Genomic DNA, 17,016 nt, shown 5'->3' on the forward strand with positions numbered 1-17,016 from the left:
TGGTAAGACCTTACCGTTGATAACGTGATTTCTCTTATGTCCCCAGGTATCCACAGGATAACATTGGGATATTGTCGAGTGACAGCGAAAATGGCACCAACACGGTCACAAGCTTTCTGGCCTCCCAGGATGCATTGGGGCCTTTACCATATAGTCCCACCCACTGACTCAGTCAGATCAGTTCTTTCCACAGCGATTTTAGGCAGGAACATCAGGTAGAGACCTGTTTAGGCGATAAGAACACACATGCACACCCTTCCATACAAGAAGGAAGAGGTTTTAGTGATTGTCTAGATCCTCAAATCAGATGCGTCAGGGTGGGATCCCTGTGGATACCTGTGGACATAAGAGAAATCACGTTATCAATGGTAAGTTCTTACCATAATGTATATTTCTCTGGCTGGGTCCACAGGATTATCCACAGGATAACATTGGGATTCCCAAAGCCATTTTAGTGGTGGGGACGCTCCTGATTGCACAGGAGGACCTTTCGCCCGAAGTCTGCGTCATGAGAGGCAAAAGTATCCAAGGCATAATGTCTAATGAATGTGTTTGTGGAAGACCATGTGGCTGCCCTACATATCTGTTCTGCTGAAGCACTCTGTTGTGCTGCCCAAGAAGGACCTACCTTACATGTAGAGTGTGCAGAGACATTAGCCGGAGTAGGGAGATCTGCATGAGAATAAGCTTCTGATATTATCATTCGGAGCCATCTCGCCAGCGTCTGTTTACTAGCAGGCCATCCTCTTCTATGGAATCCGTAGAGGATGAAGAGAGAATCTGTTTTCCTGATGGCACTAGTACGATCTGTGTAGATTCTTAAAGCCCGGACCATGTCCAGCGACACTTCTCCCGCAGAAAGTCCTGATACCTGAAAAACTGGGACTACAATCTCTTCATTCAGGTGAAACTTTGATACCACCTTTGGAAGATAACTAGATCTCATTCTGAGAACTGCTCTGTCTGGAAAAAAAACTTAGGAAAGGAGACTTACACGATAATGCTCCTAAATCTGACACTCTTCTGGCTGACGCCATTGCCAGTAAAAAAAGAACTTTAGCCATTAACCACTTAAGATCTACTCTCTTAAGTGGTTCAAACAGAGGACCCTGGAGAAATTTAAGAACTAAATTCAGATCCCAGGGAGCTGCAGGAGGAACAAATGGAGGTTGAATATGTACTACTCCTTGGAAAAACGTACGTACATCCTGTAAATCAGCAATCTTTCACTGAAACCTTACAGTTAACGCTGATACTTGAACCCTCAAGGAAGCAACTTTCAAACCTTTATCCAATCCTGCTTGAAGGAAATCCAAAATCCTGGACACTTTAAAGGATCTCGGATTGAATTTTTTTCCAGTACACCAATGAATATAGGCTTGCCAAGTTCCATGATACACATGGGCCGAAGAAGGCTTTCTTGCTCTAAGCATAGTTTGGATTACTTGCTTCGAAAATCCTTTAGCCTCTAAGATAGAGGTTTCAACAGCCACGCCGTCAAAGACAGGCGATCTAGATGACTGTGACAACAAGGACCCTGCATTAGTAGATCTGGACGTTGAGGGAGCAGTATCGGTGCTTCCACAGACATTCTCAACAGATCTGTGTACCAATGCCTTCTTGGCCAAGCTGGAGTTATTGGAATCATTGCTCCTTCTGCTTGTTTTATCTTTCTCACTACTCTAGGTAACAGAGATATTGGAGGGAACAGATACGCCAGCTGAAACCTCCATTCTACTGACAATGCGTCTAAAAGGACCGCTCCTGGGTCCCTTGTTCTCGATCCGTACCTTGGAACTTTGTTGTTTACACGAGACCCCATAAGGTCTATCTCTGGTAGACCCCATCTGTTCACCAGTGTCTGAAACACTTCTGGGTGTAGTGCCCATTCGGTTTCCTGAATGGTGTGCCGACTGAGAAAATCCGCTTCCCAGTTTAGTACACCCGGGACAAATACTGCTGACAATGCTGGGAGATGGAGTTCCGCCCATTTTAGAATGGTAGTTACTTCCTCCATCAGTCTCTTGCTGTGAGTACCTCCCTGATGATTGAGGTACGCTACTGCCGTCGCATTGTCTACGCAAATCTGGACCGGTCTTCCCTGCAGATTGTCCTTTGCCTGAACTAGAGCCAAGTACACGGCCCTTATTTCTAACAGATTTATTGGCAGGCGACTTTCCCTTGCAGTCCATTTTCCCTGGAACCATAGGCTTCCGAGTACAGCCCTCCCAGCCCTGTAGGCTGGCATCTGTTGTCAGGACTTGCCACTCTTTTATACAAAAGGGTCACCCCTTGTTTAAATGGTCTGTCTGTAGCCACCACGCTAGAGACCTTTTTACACTTACTGGAAACTTTATCATCTGCTTTTTTGTCGTCTGATGATTTCCGTTTCATTTGATCAGAATAAGGTGCTGCAACGGTCTGGAATGGAATTACGCATATTCCACCATGTCGAAGGTTGATACCATCAGACCCAACAGTCGCATTGCTGCATGGACTGACATTGTCTGGGCGTGCAACGCTTCCTGAGCCATGACCTGTACCTTGACTATCTTTTTCACTGGTAGGAGAACTTTCTGTAGGTCTGAATCCAGTATGGCCCCCAAATGAACCATCCGCTGTGACGGATTCAGGGACGACTTTTCCCAATTTATGAGCCACCCGTGTCTCTGTAAACAAACTATCATCTGTTGAAGATGGCTCAACAGTAAATCTTGCGACTGTGCTAAGATTAACAGGTCGTCTAGGTATGGGAATATTCTTATCCCCTGTTTGCGCAGACAAGCTGCCATAACTACCATGATCTTGTTAAACACCCTGGGCGCTGTAGCTAGCCCGAAGGGCAGAGCTTGGAACTGAAAATGTTCTTGGAGGATGGCAAACCTGAGGTAGCACTGATGCGACAGTGCTATAGGCACATGTAGGTAAGCATCCCGTACATCCAGAGATACCATGTAGTCTCCCGGTTCCATAGCCAACATTATGGAGCGTAATGTCTCCATGTGGAACTTTGGGATCCATATGTATTTGTTCAACATTTTCAGATTGAGAATTGGTCGATATGACTCATTTGGTTTCTGGATTAGAAATAGATTGGAGTAAATCTCTGTCCCCTTTCTGATGGAGGTACTGGGACAATCACACCTGACTGCAGTAATTTCTGGACTGCTTCTTGCAGGGCATTGGCCTTCGACTCTATACGAGACGGGCTGGTGCAAAAAAATCTTTGAGGAGGCTGCCTCCTGAATTGGAACCCATACCCCTGAGATACTACCTTCTGCACCCAAGCATCTGCTGTTGACTGTTGCCATATGTGTGTAAAATGAAGGAGTCAGCCCCCAACCCTGGAATCCTCCAGGCGGAGGCCCGTCTCTTCAGGCTGATGGCTTCTGTTCAGGCTTTGAAGCTGGCTTTTTGCTAGCCCACTGCTTCCTACCCCTGGATTTAAACTGGGGTTGCTTAGGCTCCTCTTTAGCTTTCGCTTTACTTTGCCAACGAAATGAGCGAAATTTTAAACCCTTGCACTTAGGGTTATAAGCAGCCAGAAATCTGACCTTTTTCGATTCAGCCTCTGATTCTAGGATATCCAATAAAGGTTTTCCAAATAAAATATTACCGACAAAAGGCAATGCTTCCAATTCTTTCTTGGATTCCGCATCTGCCTTCCAGGTACGTAGCCAAACTGCTCTGCGAGCGACTACTGTCAAGGCTGAAGCTTTAGAAGCAACTGTACCTACATCAATTGCTGCTTCTACCAAATACTGGGCAGATTGTCTTATACAGCAAAAACAATCCTCTTGCTCCCTCGTAGGAGAAGGGATGTAATTCTCTAGTTCCTCTATCCATTCGCCCATTGCCTTTGCTACCCAGGCAGAAGCCATAGCAGATCTTACCACTGCTCCTACTAGAGAAAATATATTTTTCAAAAGGCTCTCTACCGTTCTGTCTGTGACATCATTTAGTGAGGTAGATGACAGTGGTAAAACAGATTTATGCACCAGTCGCAGAACATGTGCATCTACTTTTGGAGGAATTTCTCTTTTCGAACAATCCACAGCTGGAAATGGATAATAAGAATCCCATCTTTTAGGAATCTTATACTTTTTACTGGGCGCTGCCCAAGACTCATCCATCATTTCCGTCAGCTCATCTGACGCTGGGAATTCAGTTTTCACTGATTTTGTTCGTTTAAATACAGGTGCTTTAGTTTTTAACACTGTCTTGGCTGACTCTTCCAACGAGAGAACAGCCTTCACAGCATTAATAAGTTCAGCTACATCTTCTGAACTAAAACTCTGCGACTGATCATCATACGGAGTATTCAAATCTATTGTATCATCATCCGATGTATCATCTTGTGTAGTCTGCCACACAGACGAATCTGCTTTAGTCTTACCTGCCCCTTGGTTGCTTGTAGAGGCTACTGGAACCAAACCATAGGAAGGGAGCTGCATATATGGGTTCATAGTGTAACCTAACCCTTGAGGTGGTGCTACCGGAGTTAACCTGTCCGCTATTGAAGATAAAGTCTTTGCGAACATATTCCATGGTGGCTCTGTTGGTGGTTGAACCAACTCCTGTTTTTTACTTCGCTGAAAAGCGAAACAATTTGCACACAAACCCTCATAAGTGACCAATTGATTCATATCAATTACCCCTGACTTACAAGATAAGCATGTTAGGGCTGTAGGAGTGCTTGATAAATTCTCCTCATCACTTTTGCCGCTCACAGACATGGTATTAATCTGTTATTGACTACACAGTTTGTGACTGAAAATCACCCTATATGTCAGTATATAGAGGTGAGATCAATCTGACCACTGCACCTGATTTGAGGGTCAGAACAGGACTGACATTACACAGAAAAGTCAGCATACATACTAGCAGTCAGTCACATGTTAAAGCATTAGACATTGGCCCTCATTCCGAATTGTTCGCTCGCTAGCCGCTTTTCGCAGCAGTGCACACGCTAAGCCGCCGCCCTCTGGGAGTGAATCTTAGCTTAGCAGAATTGCGAACGAAGTATTCGCAATATTGCGAAAAGATTTTACTTTGCAGTTTCTGAGTAGCTCGAGACTTACTCTTCCAGTGCGATCAGTTCAGTGCTTGTCGTTCCTGGTTTGACGTCACAAACACACCCAGCGTTCGCCCAGACACTCACCCGTTTCTCCAGCCACTCCCGCGTTTTTCCCAGAAACGGCTGCGTTTTTTCACACACACCCATAAAACGGCCAGTTTCCGCCCTGAAACACCCACTTCCTGTCAATCACACTACGATCAGCAGAACGAAGAAAAAACCTCGTAATGCCGTGAGTAAAATACCAAACTTCTTAGCAAATTTACTTGGCGCAGCCGCAGTGTGAATATTGCGCATGCGCAGTTAGCGGAAAATCGCACCGATGCGAAGGAAAAGAACGAGCGAACAACTCGGAATGAGGGCCCTTGTCATATGAGAATACAACCTCCATAACAACTTATACATACAGTAAGTAGGAAAATTGTACTTCTGTTTTTTAACTGGTTCTTTTTGTCAACATAACATGCAAAAAACACAGTAATATACAGATCTCATATGCAATAGGTACTAAAAATTAACAATACATACTAAGAAGTAGAGAGAATTTTTAGTACTGTATACCCTGCCTCCGGAGAGTGGGATACAGGGAGACTCACCACACTTCCATATCCAAGCAAATACGCTCGTAAAATGCTGAGTGGATTCAGACGCTACTGATGTACACTACTGCACTTGATAACTGATAACGGACACAGTCGCTCACTGGCGGACACGGACGCTGAGCAGCTTCCACGTGTATGCAGACGCTAAGGCCTGCGACTCGGTCTGGGAGGGATTTATAGTGTACACAAACGCAGTGTCTAAGCTGCGACCGAGTACCCTCGTGGTAGCGTCTGAGCCAGAAGTGAGGTCATACAGTTCATGAAACGAGAGACGCGCGGTAACTGGCCATGAACTCGGAGGAGGGGCGGCCAGGAGAGCGTCTGAATCCCCCTGTTGACTTAAACTCCCAGGATCGCGGCTTCTACCTAGTCCTGGCGCCTATGATCCCCGGAGCGCAGCGCTGTCACACTTGAGATGTTCGGCGCATCAACACACTGATTGTAGTCTCCACCAAATCAGTGTAGCTGTGTCCTGACCCCTCTAGTAAGAGGAAGTCCAAAGACTCACCATCTCCCCATGCTCCGGCCACAGCCTGGTTACGTCTGCTGGACCTGCTAGAACATCCGACACAGACGCCCGTCGAGACAGCACTAATACCCGAAGGTAAGCGTTGTTGCGACCCGGTGAGGAGTTGTTGGAGCGACTCTTTCTTGTATGCGTTTAAGACGCTATTAGGAAAAGTCGCTAAAAAAAAAACACAATATAGTAAGTCTATAAAAATAAAATAATAAAAGCTTGAGGCTGCTACTCTCAGCAGCCCTGCGACCATGCGGCTTCCTGCCGCACCAAGCAAAAAACTGATCTGACTGAGTCAGTGGGTGGGACTATATGGTGAAGGCCCCAATGCATCCTGGGAGGCCAGAAAGCTCGTGACCGTGTTGGTGCCATTTTTGCTGTCGCTCGACAATATCCCAATGTTATCCTGTGGATAGTCCTGTGGACCCAGCCAGAGAAAAGTTATTTACATTTATATATTTTATGGTTTCATACCTAATGTATATATGCTTTAATCCCTGGCATTGCATGACTATTTTTAACTAAATATTCCTCTTCACAATTAAGCACCATTGACAAGTGAAACATAAGGACAGAAATCACTTTAGGAAACAAATGTGTAATCAATTCCTCAAGAGATACATGCTCTGATGAATTGAAATATTGTGTAATTTGTGGTTAAGCTCCAGAACAATGTACTCTATACACGTGACTCTTTCCCCCATTACCTTTGTTGCCTCAACCAATATTATTTGTGCAGACTCATTCTCCGCTCCCTCCCACTCACCTGTACTTACAAATCAGAAAAAGTTATTCACAAGGGGCGTGTCAAAACACGGACTTTAAATACAGCCTGTGATTCCATCATCATTCTAAAAAGCCCTGCTCTCTTCTTTTCCAGGGAACTGCACCTGAAACTGTCAGTGGGCATGAAGTACCTCATCTTTCTGGCCCTAGTTGGTCAGGCACTAGCCTTTCCACAAGGAAAACCTGGTAAGTACCATGCTCCTCCCCAAGTGGATACATATATGTGTTTATCTATCTATCTATCTATCTATCTATCTATCTATCTATCTATCTATCTATCTATTTATCTATCTTATAAAAACAGGAGGGAAATCGGACAGCCCTCCGAATCATAATAATCAAACAGCCACAAGAGTCAGTCTCTAAGCCAAGGACGGATTCAAGTGTCCTTTCTTCCCTCCCGGACGCAATCGCACCCGCCGGCAATATTTTAATGTTACTGTCGATGGGCGCGACAAGTACATTTCAGCTCGCTACCCCCAGGGGGTAGCGAGCTGAAACGCGCCTAAAGAGACCCATTTGGGTGCCCACACTGGTCTTTTCACGAACGTGCCTATTACTTTAGTCGGGATTAGGAGCTTTGCGCGCCTAAACCTGACTATAATTGGCGCAATCAGTGTGACAATGGCGGGCCTTTAAATATCGCCCCTTTATTTCCCGTCAGTTAGACGGGAGATAGGGGGTGTGATAAGATTTGAAAGTGTCGGGGACCTTATCCCTTTTTTTAAGACATGTCTTGATAAAAGGGAAAATGGACCTTAGTCAGAGATAGACGCAGATCACTGCATATGCAGCAAGATCTGCATCCATCTCCTCACATGCCGGGGGCTGCCCAGCACAGGACAAGGCCGCCCAGCATGTGTGGCGATGCCTCATGATTCATCCACAATTACATTTTGGACACAGTGGCCTAAGGGTGATCCCTGGTGGTCTGCCGCCATTTTTTTTAATCGGAGCGGCTGCATGTGATGTCACGCAGCCGCCCCGAATACGCTCCTTGCATGTCCCATTCAGCCCACCACACCTCTGCAATGCCACGTCGCTGCCCCGCGAAGCCCACCACTGTCAATCACATTGCTCCGCATCCTTTTGGGATGCAGCTGCAATGTGTAAGGTCACGCAGGTGCGATGTGGCCTCTGCACGTGCGCAGTTTGCCTGCATTGGCAAACTGCGCTGTTGGCTGCATCAGTGGGCAAGTCTGAATAAGGCCCAATGTCCCTGACATGTTGGTTTTGATCAGTGTTTCCCAAACAGGTCTCCAGGTGAAATAATTAGCTCCACCTGTGGATCTTTTAATGTATCAGTGAGTAATGAGTACACCTGTGCACCTGCTAGGTGACCTGGAAAACATGAACTGTTGTGGGTCCTTGAGGACCGAGTTTCGGACTCACTGGCTTAGATACTGAATGCTGTGGCTGTTTGATTATTTCATAATTCGGAGTGCTGTCTTATCTCTCTCCTTTATATGTGTGGAAAGGCACTTAGACTTGCTGCTACTTGTTTCGCTGGAGCGACAGACACTTGCTCCTTGGAGATAGATATATATATATATATATATATATATATATAGCAAAGTCTCAGCGGCGGCACTCTCAGGTACATATAACAAGAAACGTACTAAACCAGTTGTTTATACGTTTCAGTTTTATTGTGCAAAACCATCATCAGGAATACCTAGTACAAACAATTCCTACCTTAAGTAGTTTTCAAACACCCAGCGCATGGTGCCAGAGCGCGCCAAATGTGAACTCAGCCGACGTCATCAGCGGCAGGCAAGAGTGTCTGATGCATCAGAGAAGAAGGGAAAGGGTTCGAAATGCCCTAAAGTGGTGCACACAATCTTATATTAAAATATAACTTTTATTGTAATATATGGTAAAACCAGCGAATATTAAAAGGAAAAGTAAAGTAGTGTAAATAAGAAAGAAATCTTGATTAAAATTGAAAGAGCTGCACACTACATATCACCCAAATGACTCCTATATTATTCATAAGGTTTCAGGATAATGAGGAGTGTATCAGGAGTATATAATTCCTATATAGCTGTAGTTAATTTTTACACTACGTTTCTACTAGCTGTAAAGGAACTCCTTAAATAAATGTCTCAAATTTTCTAATGCCTCCCAGGATTTATAGTGTGAGACCGTTTGGGAAACAGGACTCCAATTTTCATGGTGTATGCTCTAATATAATAATGGTAACAGTCTAATGATTTGCTGTGTATAGTAGTAACAGTAATTATACTTAATAGAATGATCACCCAATACTGTGTGTTATACTTTCAATGTATCACAGGAATGGTAACAGAACTCTGGTCAAGCTTCAAATATGTCTCAAAAGCATCTGAGTGCCCTCCTGAACTCCATAAATGATGTTACATCCATTAGAAGAGAACCATAAACATAATGATACAAATGTATCACCTAAGAGAGAAACAGCAGCTGTCAGTTCACAGATTAGACTTTGGCAGCCTTAGATCTTTTAGCTGGTGTTTATAAGTAATGACCTTGTCTTGGTTTTGTTGTAATAAAATGTAGGGCTTGTTTACAGCTGAAATCGCTGCTGATGATAAATAATCAGTAGTCCCTTGTCACAATGTTACTCTCTTAACCCTTTATCTCTCCGAATCACTATGCGGCTATGTTGTTTAATGATCCATATGAGATCATTCAGGATTTAATCCCTCTTTATTATAACAAGAGATAATTAGGGCTCACTCTATTCTTATCTGAATATGTACTAATTCACAATCTATGCACTGTTCATTCCTTTATTTGGATGACCCAAGAAAGTGCAATAATAATTAAACCTTTGTCAATATAGTCTGATACTTTAATGCATCAAGCACCCAAAGTTACACAGTTTTTTTAAATATTTATTGTGATATTTATGGAAAAGGGGTTTCACAAGCTTAATGGTTATTTAACATGTGCTTTCAATAGATCTATGATGATTGGGAGATCATTATAAATGTGAACCATGTCACTGATGTTCTAACGTGTATTCAGTCCTTTATTAAGTATTTTTCAGTATATACACGTTATACACGGAATAACACAAATGTGTTTTGGATAATTTAAATTGGGGTCATTCTCTCAATAGGAAATAACCTGTGCGACCAGTACTACAGTTACTAGTTGTCTGACGCATCAGTTTCAGCATCATTTTAAAAAAAGTGTGTATATCTGTCACCATGGAAACACATAGAATTCTGATACAATATAAACAAGCATAGTTTCAAGGTATCTATAACAGAACAATCTTTAGATCCTATAACTGCATGTGTCCACAAAGGTACAACGAATACAATATCGAATGCAACAAAATTAAAAACAATTATATGACAGATATTCATTTAACCCATTGGGCTGCAATGCATTTAACCTATAAATCCACTTTGCTTCTTTCTGCAACAAAGCCCTGTCATGATCTCCTCCTCTCTTGTTTACGGGGACATGATCTATAATTTTATATTTGAGTTGGGCAAATGTGTGGCCAGCTGTTTTAAAGTGTCTAGCTACCGGCTGATCAACTGTTTTGCCCATAAGACACTGTTGGATGGCATTTCTATGTTGTGCCATCCGTTCTTTGAAGGACCTGACTGATTTGCCCACATATAATTTATCACATGGACATCGTATGTAATACACTATATATTTGCTGGAGCAAGTTAGTGTATGTTTAATAAATATTTTTTTACCCGTAAAAGGGTGCAAAAAAGAATTACCTACGTCTAAGTTTGTGCACGTTGTGCATCCTAAATATTTATATACCCCAGGTTTCTTGGATAAAAAATGTGTCTGTGGAGATGTTAATGAAGCAATATCTGTCACCATAATTGTATCACGTATGTTTCTTCCCCTGCGATAACATGGCATTAACCTTTTATCCGCCAAAGACGGAAGTCTGGTATCTTTTTGAACTAGAGGCCAGTATCTTTTAGCTTCTCCTACTAATTTCTTACTGCCAATATTGAAATCATTGACCCAAACCACCGAATTATATGGTGTCTCCCTAGTGGTTTTTACAGGTGGAATCTTTGGCATCAATAATGCACGTTGCATGGCCTCGACTAGAATAGCCTCTTTCTAAAAATTTGCGACGCATATTTTGTAAATTAATCTTTTCATCATCTTCCTCACTGCATATTCTATGTATCCTAAGGAATTGCGAGTACGGTAACCCATTACATTACAAAGATTCCACCTGTAAAAACCACTAGGGAGACACCATATAATTCGGTGGTTTGGGTCAATGATTTCAATAGAGGCAGTAAGAAATTAGTAGGAGAAGCTAAAAGATACTAGCCTCTAGTTCAAAAAGATACCAGACTTCCGGACTTCCGTCTTTGGCGGATAAAAGGTTAATGCCATGTTATCGCAGGGGAAGAAACATACGTGATACAATTATGGTGACAGATATTGCTTCATTAACATCTCCACAGACACATTTTTTATCCAAGAAACCTGGGGCATATAAATATTTAGGATGCACAACGTGCACAAACTTAGACGTAGGTAATTATTTTTTGCACCCTTTTACGGGTAAAAAAATATTTATTAAACATACACTATATATTTGCTGGAGCAAGTTAGTGTATTACATACGATGTCCATGTGATAAATTATATGTTGGCAAATCAGTCAGGTCCTTCAAAGAACGGATGGCACAACATAGAAATGCCATCCAACAGTGTCTTATGGGCAAAACAATTGATCAGCCGGTAGCTAGACACTTTAAAACAGCTGGCCACACATTTGCACAACTCAAATATAAAATTATAGATCATGTCCCCGTAAACAAGAGAGGAGGAGATCATGACAGGGCTTTGTTGCAGAAAGAAGCAAAGTGGATTTATAAGTTAAATGCACTGCAGCCCAATGGGTTAAATGAATATCTGTTGTATAATTGTTTTTAATTTTGTTGCATTTGATATTGTATTCGTTGTAACTTTGTGGACACATGCAGTTATAGGATCTAAAGATTGTTCTGTTATAGATACCTTGAAACTATGCTTGTTTATATTGTATCAGAATTCTATGTGTTTCCATGGTGACGGATATACACACTTTTTTTAGAATGATGCTGAAACTGACGCGTCAGACATTCTTGTCTGCCGCTGATGACGTCGGCTGAATTCACATTTGGCGCGCTCTGGCACCATGCGCCCTGGGGGTAGATGCTAGAATCAAGTGGGCTAAGGGACCTTTTCCGTAAAGGGGAGGAGTTACGACGCAAGGGGGAGGAGCTAGGCCAGCGGGATAGTTCCTCTACTATCCACGCCACCAACTATTACCTTTAGTAATTGGGTGGTGAGCGGAGCGGAGCGAGCCACCGTGCCCGAAGCGTGGCGAGCGAAGCAAGCCCGCGAGGGTACTTTTCGGGTACCCTGTTCGCCCGTAGCTCCTCCCCTGGTAACGTAGCTCCTCCCCTCAATACGTCACAAGGTCCCTTCAGCCCCTCCGATATAGAACCAACCATGCGCTGGGTGGTTGAAAACTACTTAAGGTAGGAACTATTTGTACTAGGTATTCCGGATGACAGTTTTGCACAATAAAACTGAAACGTAGAAACAACTGGTTTAGTACGTTTCTTGTTATATGTACCCGAGAGTGCTGCCGCTGAGACTTTTCTGCATTTACTGATCTGGAAGACACCGGGTCAATTATATTTGGAAAGCCAGGAGTGCCGGAGTTCAAGAATACGTTTTATATATATATATATATATATATATATATGTCCATATATTTGGGGTCCCTGGCACTCCGGACTTACGTTCACCTTGCTCCGGTGCCTTCCCTACAGAACAGCATCTGTGTATATATCCTTTGTGTGGGCAGCACTCAGAGACTTGCAAACAGCGTTTAAAGTGCAAAAAAAGACCCCACTGGGCCAATTTATTGGTAACGTTTCGGGATGTTGTTCCCCTTCCTCAGACAATTTAACACATCAAAACCAGTGACTTTTATAGACAAAACAATCAAACAATCAAACCTGTGACTCTCCTGTGCCCTCCAGGGTGCGCCCCACGCTCCCGGCCGCCGTCCCTCCAAGGCACTTCCGGTAGTCCTGCGACCGGAAGTGCCTTGGAGGGACGGCGGCCGGGAGCGTGGGGCGCACACTGGAGGGCACAGGAGAGTCACAGGTTTGATTGTTTTGTCTATAAAAGTCACTGGTTTTGATGTGTTAAATTGTCTGAGGAAGGGGAACAACACCCCGAAACGTTACCAATAAATTGGCCCAGTGGGGTCTTTTTTTGCACTTTAAACGCTGTTTGCAAGTCTCTGAGTGCCGCCCACACAAAGGATATATATATATATATATATATATATATGTGTATATATACACTAGATAGATAGTTTCTAGCAGATCTTTGCAAAATGGACATGGCCGGGATGTAATGACACCCGAGTTCGGCGGCCATGCGGGATGCCGCCAAAACTCTGATGTTTTTTTAAAGGGGCATTCACTTACAAGGCAAAACCTTGCCTTGTAAGTGATTGCTCCTTTAAAAAAAAATTGCGTTTGGCCGGTATGCCGCACTGCCACCGAACTCGAGCATCATTACTTCCTGGCCATGACCATTTTGCAAAGATCTGCTAGCAACTATCTACCTGCTAGAAACACCCCGCATGGCTGCCGAACTCGGCCCCATATGTGTAATATTTAGCCTGAGAGTATTTAGCTTGCTGGGAAAATCTAGTCTTCAATAGCTCATTGACATGTTGGCTTTATATCTTGTAACTTTGTCATTTAAACAAGATTTAAATGCAGAAGACTCTTTTACGTATGTCAAAATACTTAAAGACAATAATGTAGCTCAGATGTTTATAATAAATACATAATATGTACCATAAAGAACATAAATACAGAGTTGTTGATACAAGAGTGCTGGATATTATCTCGTTCTGCAGTGTAATATGACTTTAGAAGCAGTTTAATAGATTTATAGTTTTAAAACATTGATTCTTTACTAAATATATGATCACTTTGTATTTGGAAGTCCTGTTTGCTTTCATCTGATTTTAAGTTTATGAAACCTATAAAAATAGTTAGATAGCATTCAGTATTCTTACTAATAGTTTATATTGTGTTTATTTTGAAAATATTGTTAAAACAGGAAATCATGGTCCTAGTGGTCCTGGAGGTCATGGTGGTCCAGGTGGTCCTAGTGGTTCTGATGGTCCTGGAGGTCTTGATGGTCCTGAAGGTCCAGGCAGTAACGGCGGTCATGGCTTCTATCCGTTTGACAACCAAAATGTAACCGGACTGCCCCCACATTACAACGTTTCTCTTGGCATCAACCCTCCAAGACACGGCAGAGATGATCCTAGAGGTCCTGGTGGTCCTGAAGGTCCAGACGGTAACGACAGTCATGGCTTCTATCCATTTGACAACAAAAATGTAACTGGACTGCCCCCACATTATAACGTTTCTCTTGGCATCAACCCTCCAAGACACGACAGAGATGGTCCTGGTGGTCCTGAAGGTCCAGGCGGTAACGGCAGTCATGGCTTCTATCCATTTAACAACCAAAATGTAACTGGACTGCCCCCACATTATAACGTTTCTCATGGCATCAACCCTCCAAGACACGGCAGAGATGGTCCTGGAGGTCCTGGTGGTCCTGAAGGTCCAGGCGGTAACGGCAGTCATGGCTTCTATCCATTTAACAACCAAAATGTAACTGGACTGCCCCCACATTATAACGTTTCTCATGGCATCAACCCTCCAAGACACGGCAGAGATGGTCCTGGAGGTCCTGGTGGTCCCAATTGGTGAGTTACTAAAAAATTAAACCATCCCAAATAATTATATCTCAAAACACATGAAAGCACAATACAGTTAATGAGACAAAGTTAAATATTTAGCTATTTATACTGAAATATATAATTAAACAGCATCATTTTGTACAGGATGCTGGTAAACTCATCCAATGAGTAGTGACTGGATGCCAACATATATTTTTAGACAAAGTCTCACATGATTGCTGCCAACATCCACCCACCCCCCAAATACTGTTAATCCAATTTTTATGCCGTATTTTATCAGTTGGTTTTTTTTATATAAAATTTATTGAGACAGTCACAACAGCAGAAGACCATAAAAATGCATAGATTCATCAGAAAATATTAAATATATTACAAAATCAGTGCCTTTATCAGCTTTTTTAAATATTATTTATTGTGAAGCATATGTATCAAAACAAACATTACAATAGATCAGTGGTCGAAGTGGGAATTTTGAAGTGGGTATATGGGAAATTTGGAATAGGGGGCGTGGTCACTCAAAAGACAAGAAAAAAGACACGCACACAAACAGTAGCTTCTTGTTGAGATGAGAGACCATCATGTTGATCTGGGGTACGCCCCAAAGATCTGTTACCTCCTTGAACACCTCCGGATGGGGAGCCCATTCCCCAGGATGGAGATCATGTCTGCTGAGGAAGTCCGCTTCCCAGTTGTCTACTCCCGGAATGAAGATTGCTGACAGCGCCAACGCATGCTTTTCTGCCCAGAGGATGATTCTTGTTACCTCTGCCATTGCAGCTCTGCTCTTCATTCCGCCCTGTCGGTTTATGTAAGCCACTGTTGTCACATTGTCCGACTGCACTTGAATGGTCCGATTTCTCAGAAGATGGGCCGCTTGGAAGAGACCTTTGTACACGGCTCTTAGTTCCAGAATGTTTATCGGCAGGCCAGCTTCCAGACTTGACCACCTTCCTTGGAAGGTTTCCCCTTGAGTGACAAGAAAAAAAGACACGCACACAAACAGTAGGCCACAATAAGAATAAACACCCACATACTGTAGGCATCAATAGGGAAAAAAAGCTACTGTGTGAGCCCCTATAGGAAAATAAAAAAATGCATAGACTATGCATGAAAAATAAACACACACACACACACACACACACACACACACACACACACACACACACACACACACACACACACACACATAAGCATTGATAGGAAAAAACACTCACATACACACACAGGCCCCTGAAAGGAAAAAACACACACATAGGCATCCACATAGAAAAAAAAAATACTATATGGGCCCCCATAGGAAAATAAAAAATTGCATAGACTATGCATGAAAAATAAAACACATTGGCCCCCACAGGAAAATAATAAAACACCTAGGCTTTGTATGAAAGAAAACAAACATTTATTTTTTTAAACAATAAAACATTTAAGCTTTGAAAGAAAAAAGAAAACACACACGCATGAGCACCAAAAGAGGAACACACACATGGAAAATGATAGGAGAAAATACACACATGGCACCGAAAGGAGAATACACACACACACACACTTGCATGAATAGGAGAAAACACACACATATGGGCGCCAATAGGAAAAATCCCAGCTACATAGTTTCCACACAGGGAAGAAAAAACACACACATACTGTAGGCACCCTATATGGTATTACTCACCAGTTGCTTCTGACTGTAACTAGTTAGCAGAGCTAAGGGAGACATCCTCCATGCAGACTAATAGGATTTTGGTTAACTACCGGTAAATCCTTTTCTCGTAGTCCGTATAGGATGCTGGGGTCCACATTAGTACTATGGGATATAGACGGGTCCACCAGGAGCCATTGGCACTTTAAAAGTTTGAGAGTGTGGGCTGGCTCCTCCCTCTATGCCCCTCCTACCAGACTCAGTCTAGAAACTGTGCCCGAGGAGACGGACATCTTCGAGAGAAGGATTTAACACAGATAGTGGCGAGATTCATACCAGCTCACACATACAGGTCACATCAAGCTAACATAGCTTGAAAACAATGCAGTACTCAACTGAAACAAAGTTGTACTGAACCAAATAACGATAGAAGGAAAATGAAGCACTGGGTGGGCGCCCAGCATCCTCTACGGACTACGAGAAAAGGATTTACCTGTAGGTAACCAAAATCCTATTTTCTCTTACATCCTAGAGGATGCTGGGGTCCACATTAGTACCATGGGGATGTACCAAAGCTCCCAGAATGGGAGGGAGAGCGCTGATGCTCCTGCAGAACTGATTAACT

At 43.0% G+C, this 17,016-nt stretch overlaps 1 protein-coding gene across 4 annotated transcripts in view; it reads left to right on the forward strand.

Moving 5' to 3' along the window:
• Positions 1 to 7,080: 7,080 nt before the first annotated feature.
• The window catches only part of LOC135058148 (S-antigen protein-like), a 36,291-nt gene continuing 26,355 nt past the window's right edge, over positions 7,081 to 17,016 (forward strand). Inside the window, exons 1-2 of one of the 4 annotated variants that reach the window (XM_063963732.1) lie at positions 7,081 to 7,168; positions 14,104 to 14,761. In XM_063963732.1, coding sequence (XP_063819802.1) covers positions 7,105 to 7,168; positions 14,104 to 14,761 — 722 coding nt within the window. In that variant the 5' untranslated portion in view covers positions 7,081 to 7,104. Of the gene's footprint in view, positions 7,169 to 11,324; positions 11,501 to 12,119; positions 12,492 to 14,103; positions 14,762 to 17,016 lie in introns of those variants that run through there. The other 3 variants (XM_063963731.1, XM_063963733.1, XR_010244638.1) reach the window with 3 other exon arrangements.

Source organism: Pseudophryne corroboree, chromosome 3, assembly GCF_028390025.1.
Source record: "Pseudophryne corroboree isolate aPseCor3 chromosome 3, aPseCor3.hap2, whole genome shotgun sequence".
Taxonomy (NCBI): Eukaryota; Metazoa; Chordata; class Amphibia; order Anura; family Myobatrachidae; genus Pseudophryne; species Pseudophryne corroboree.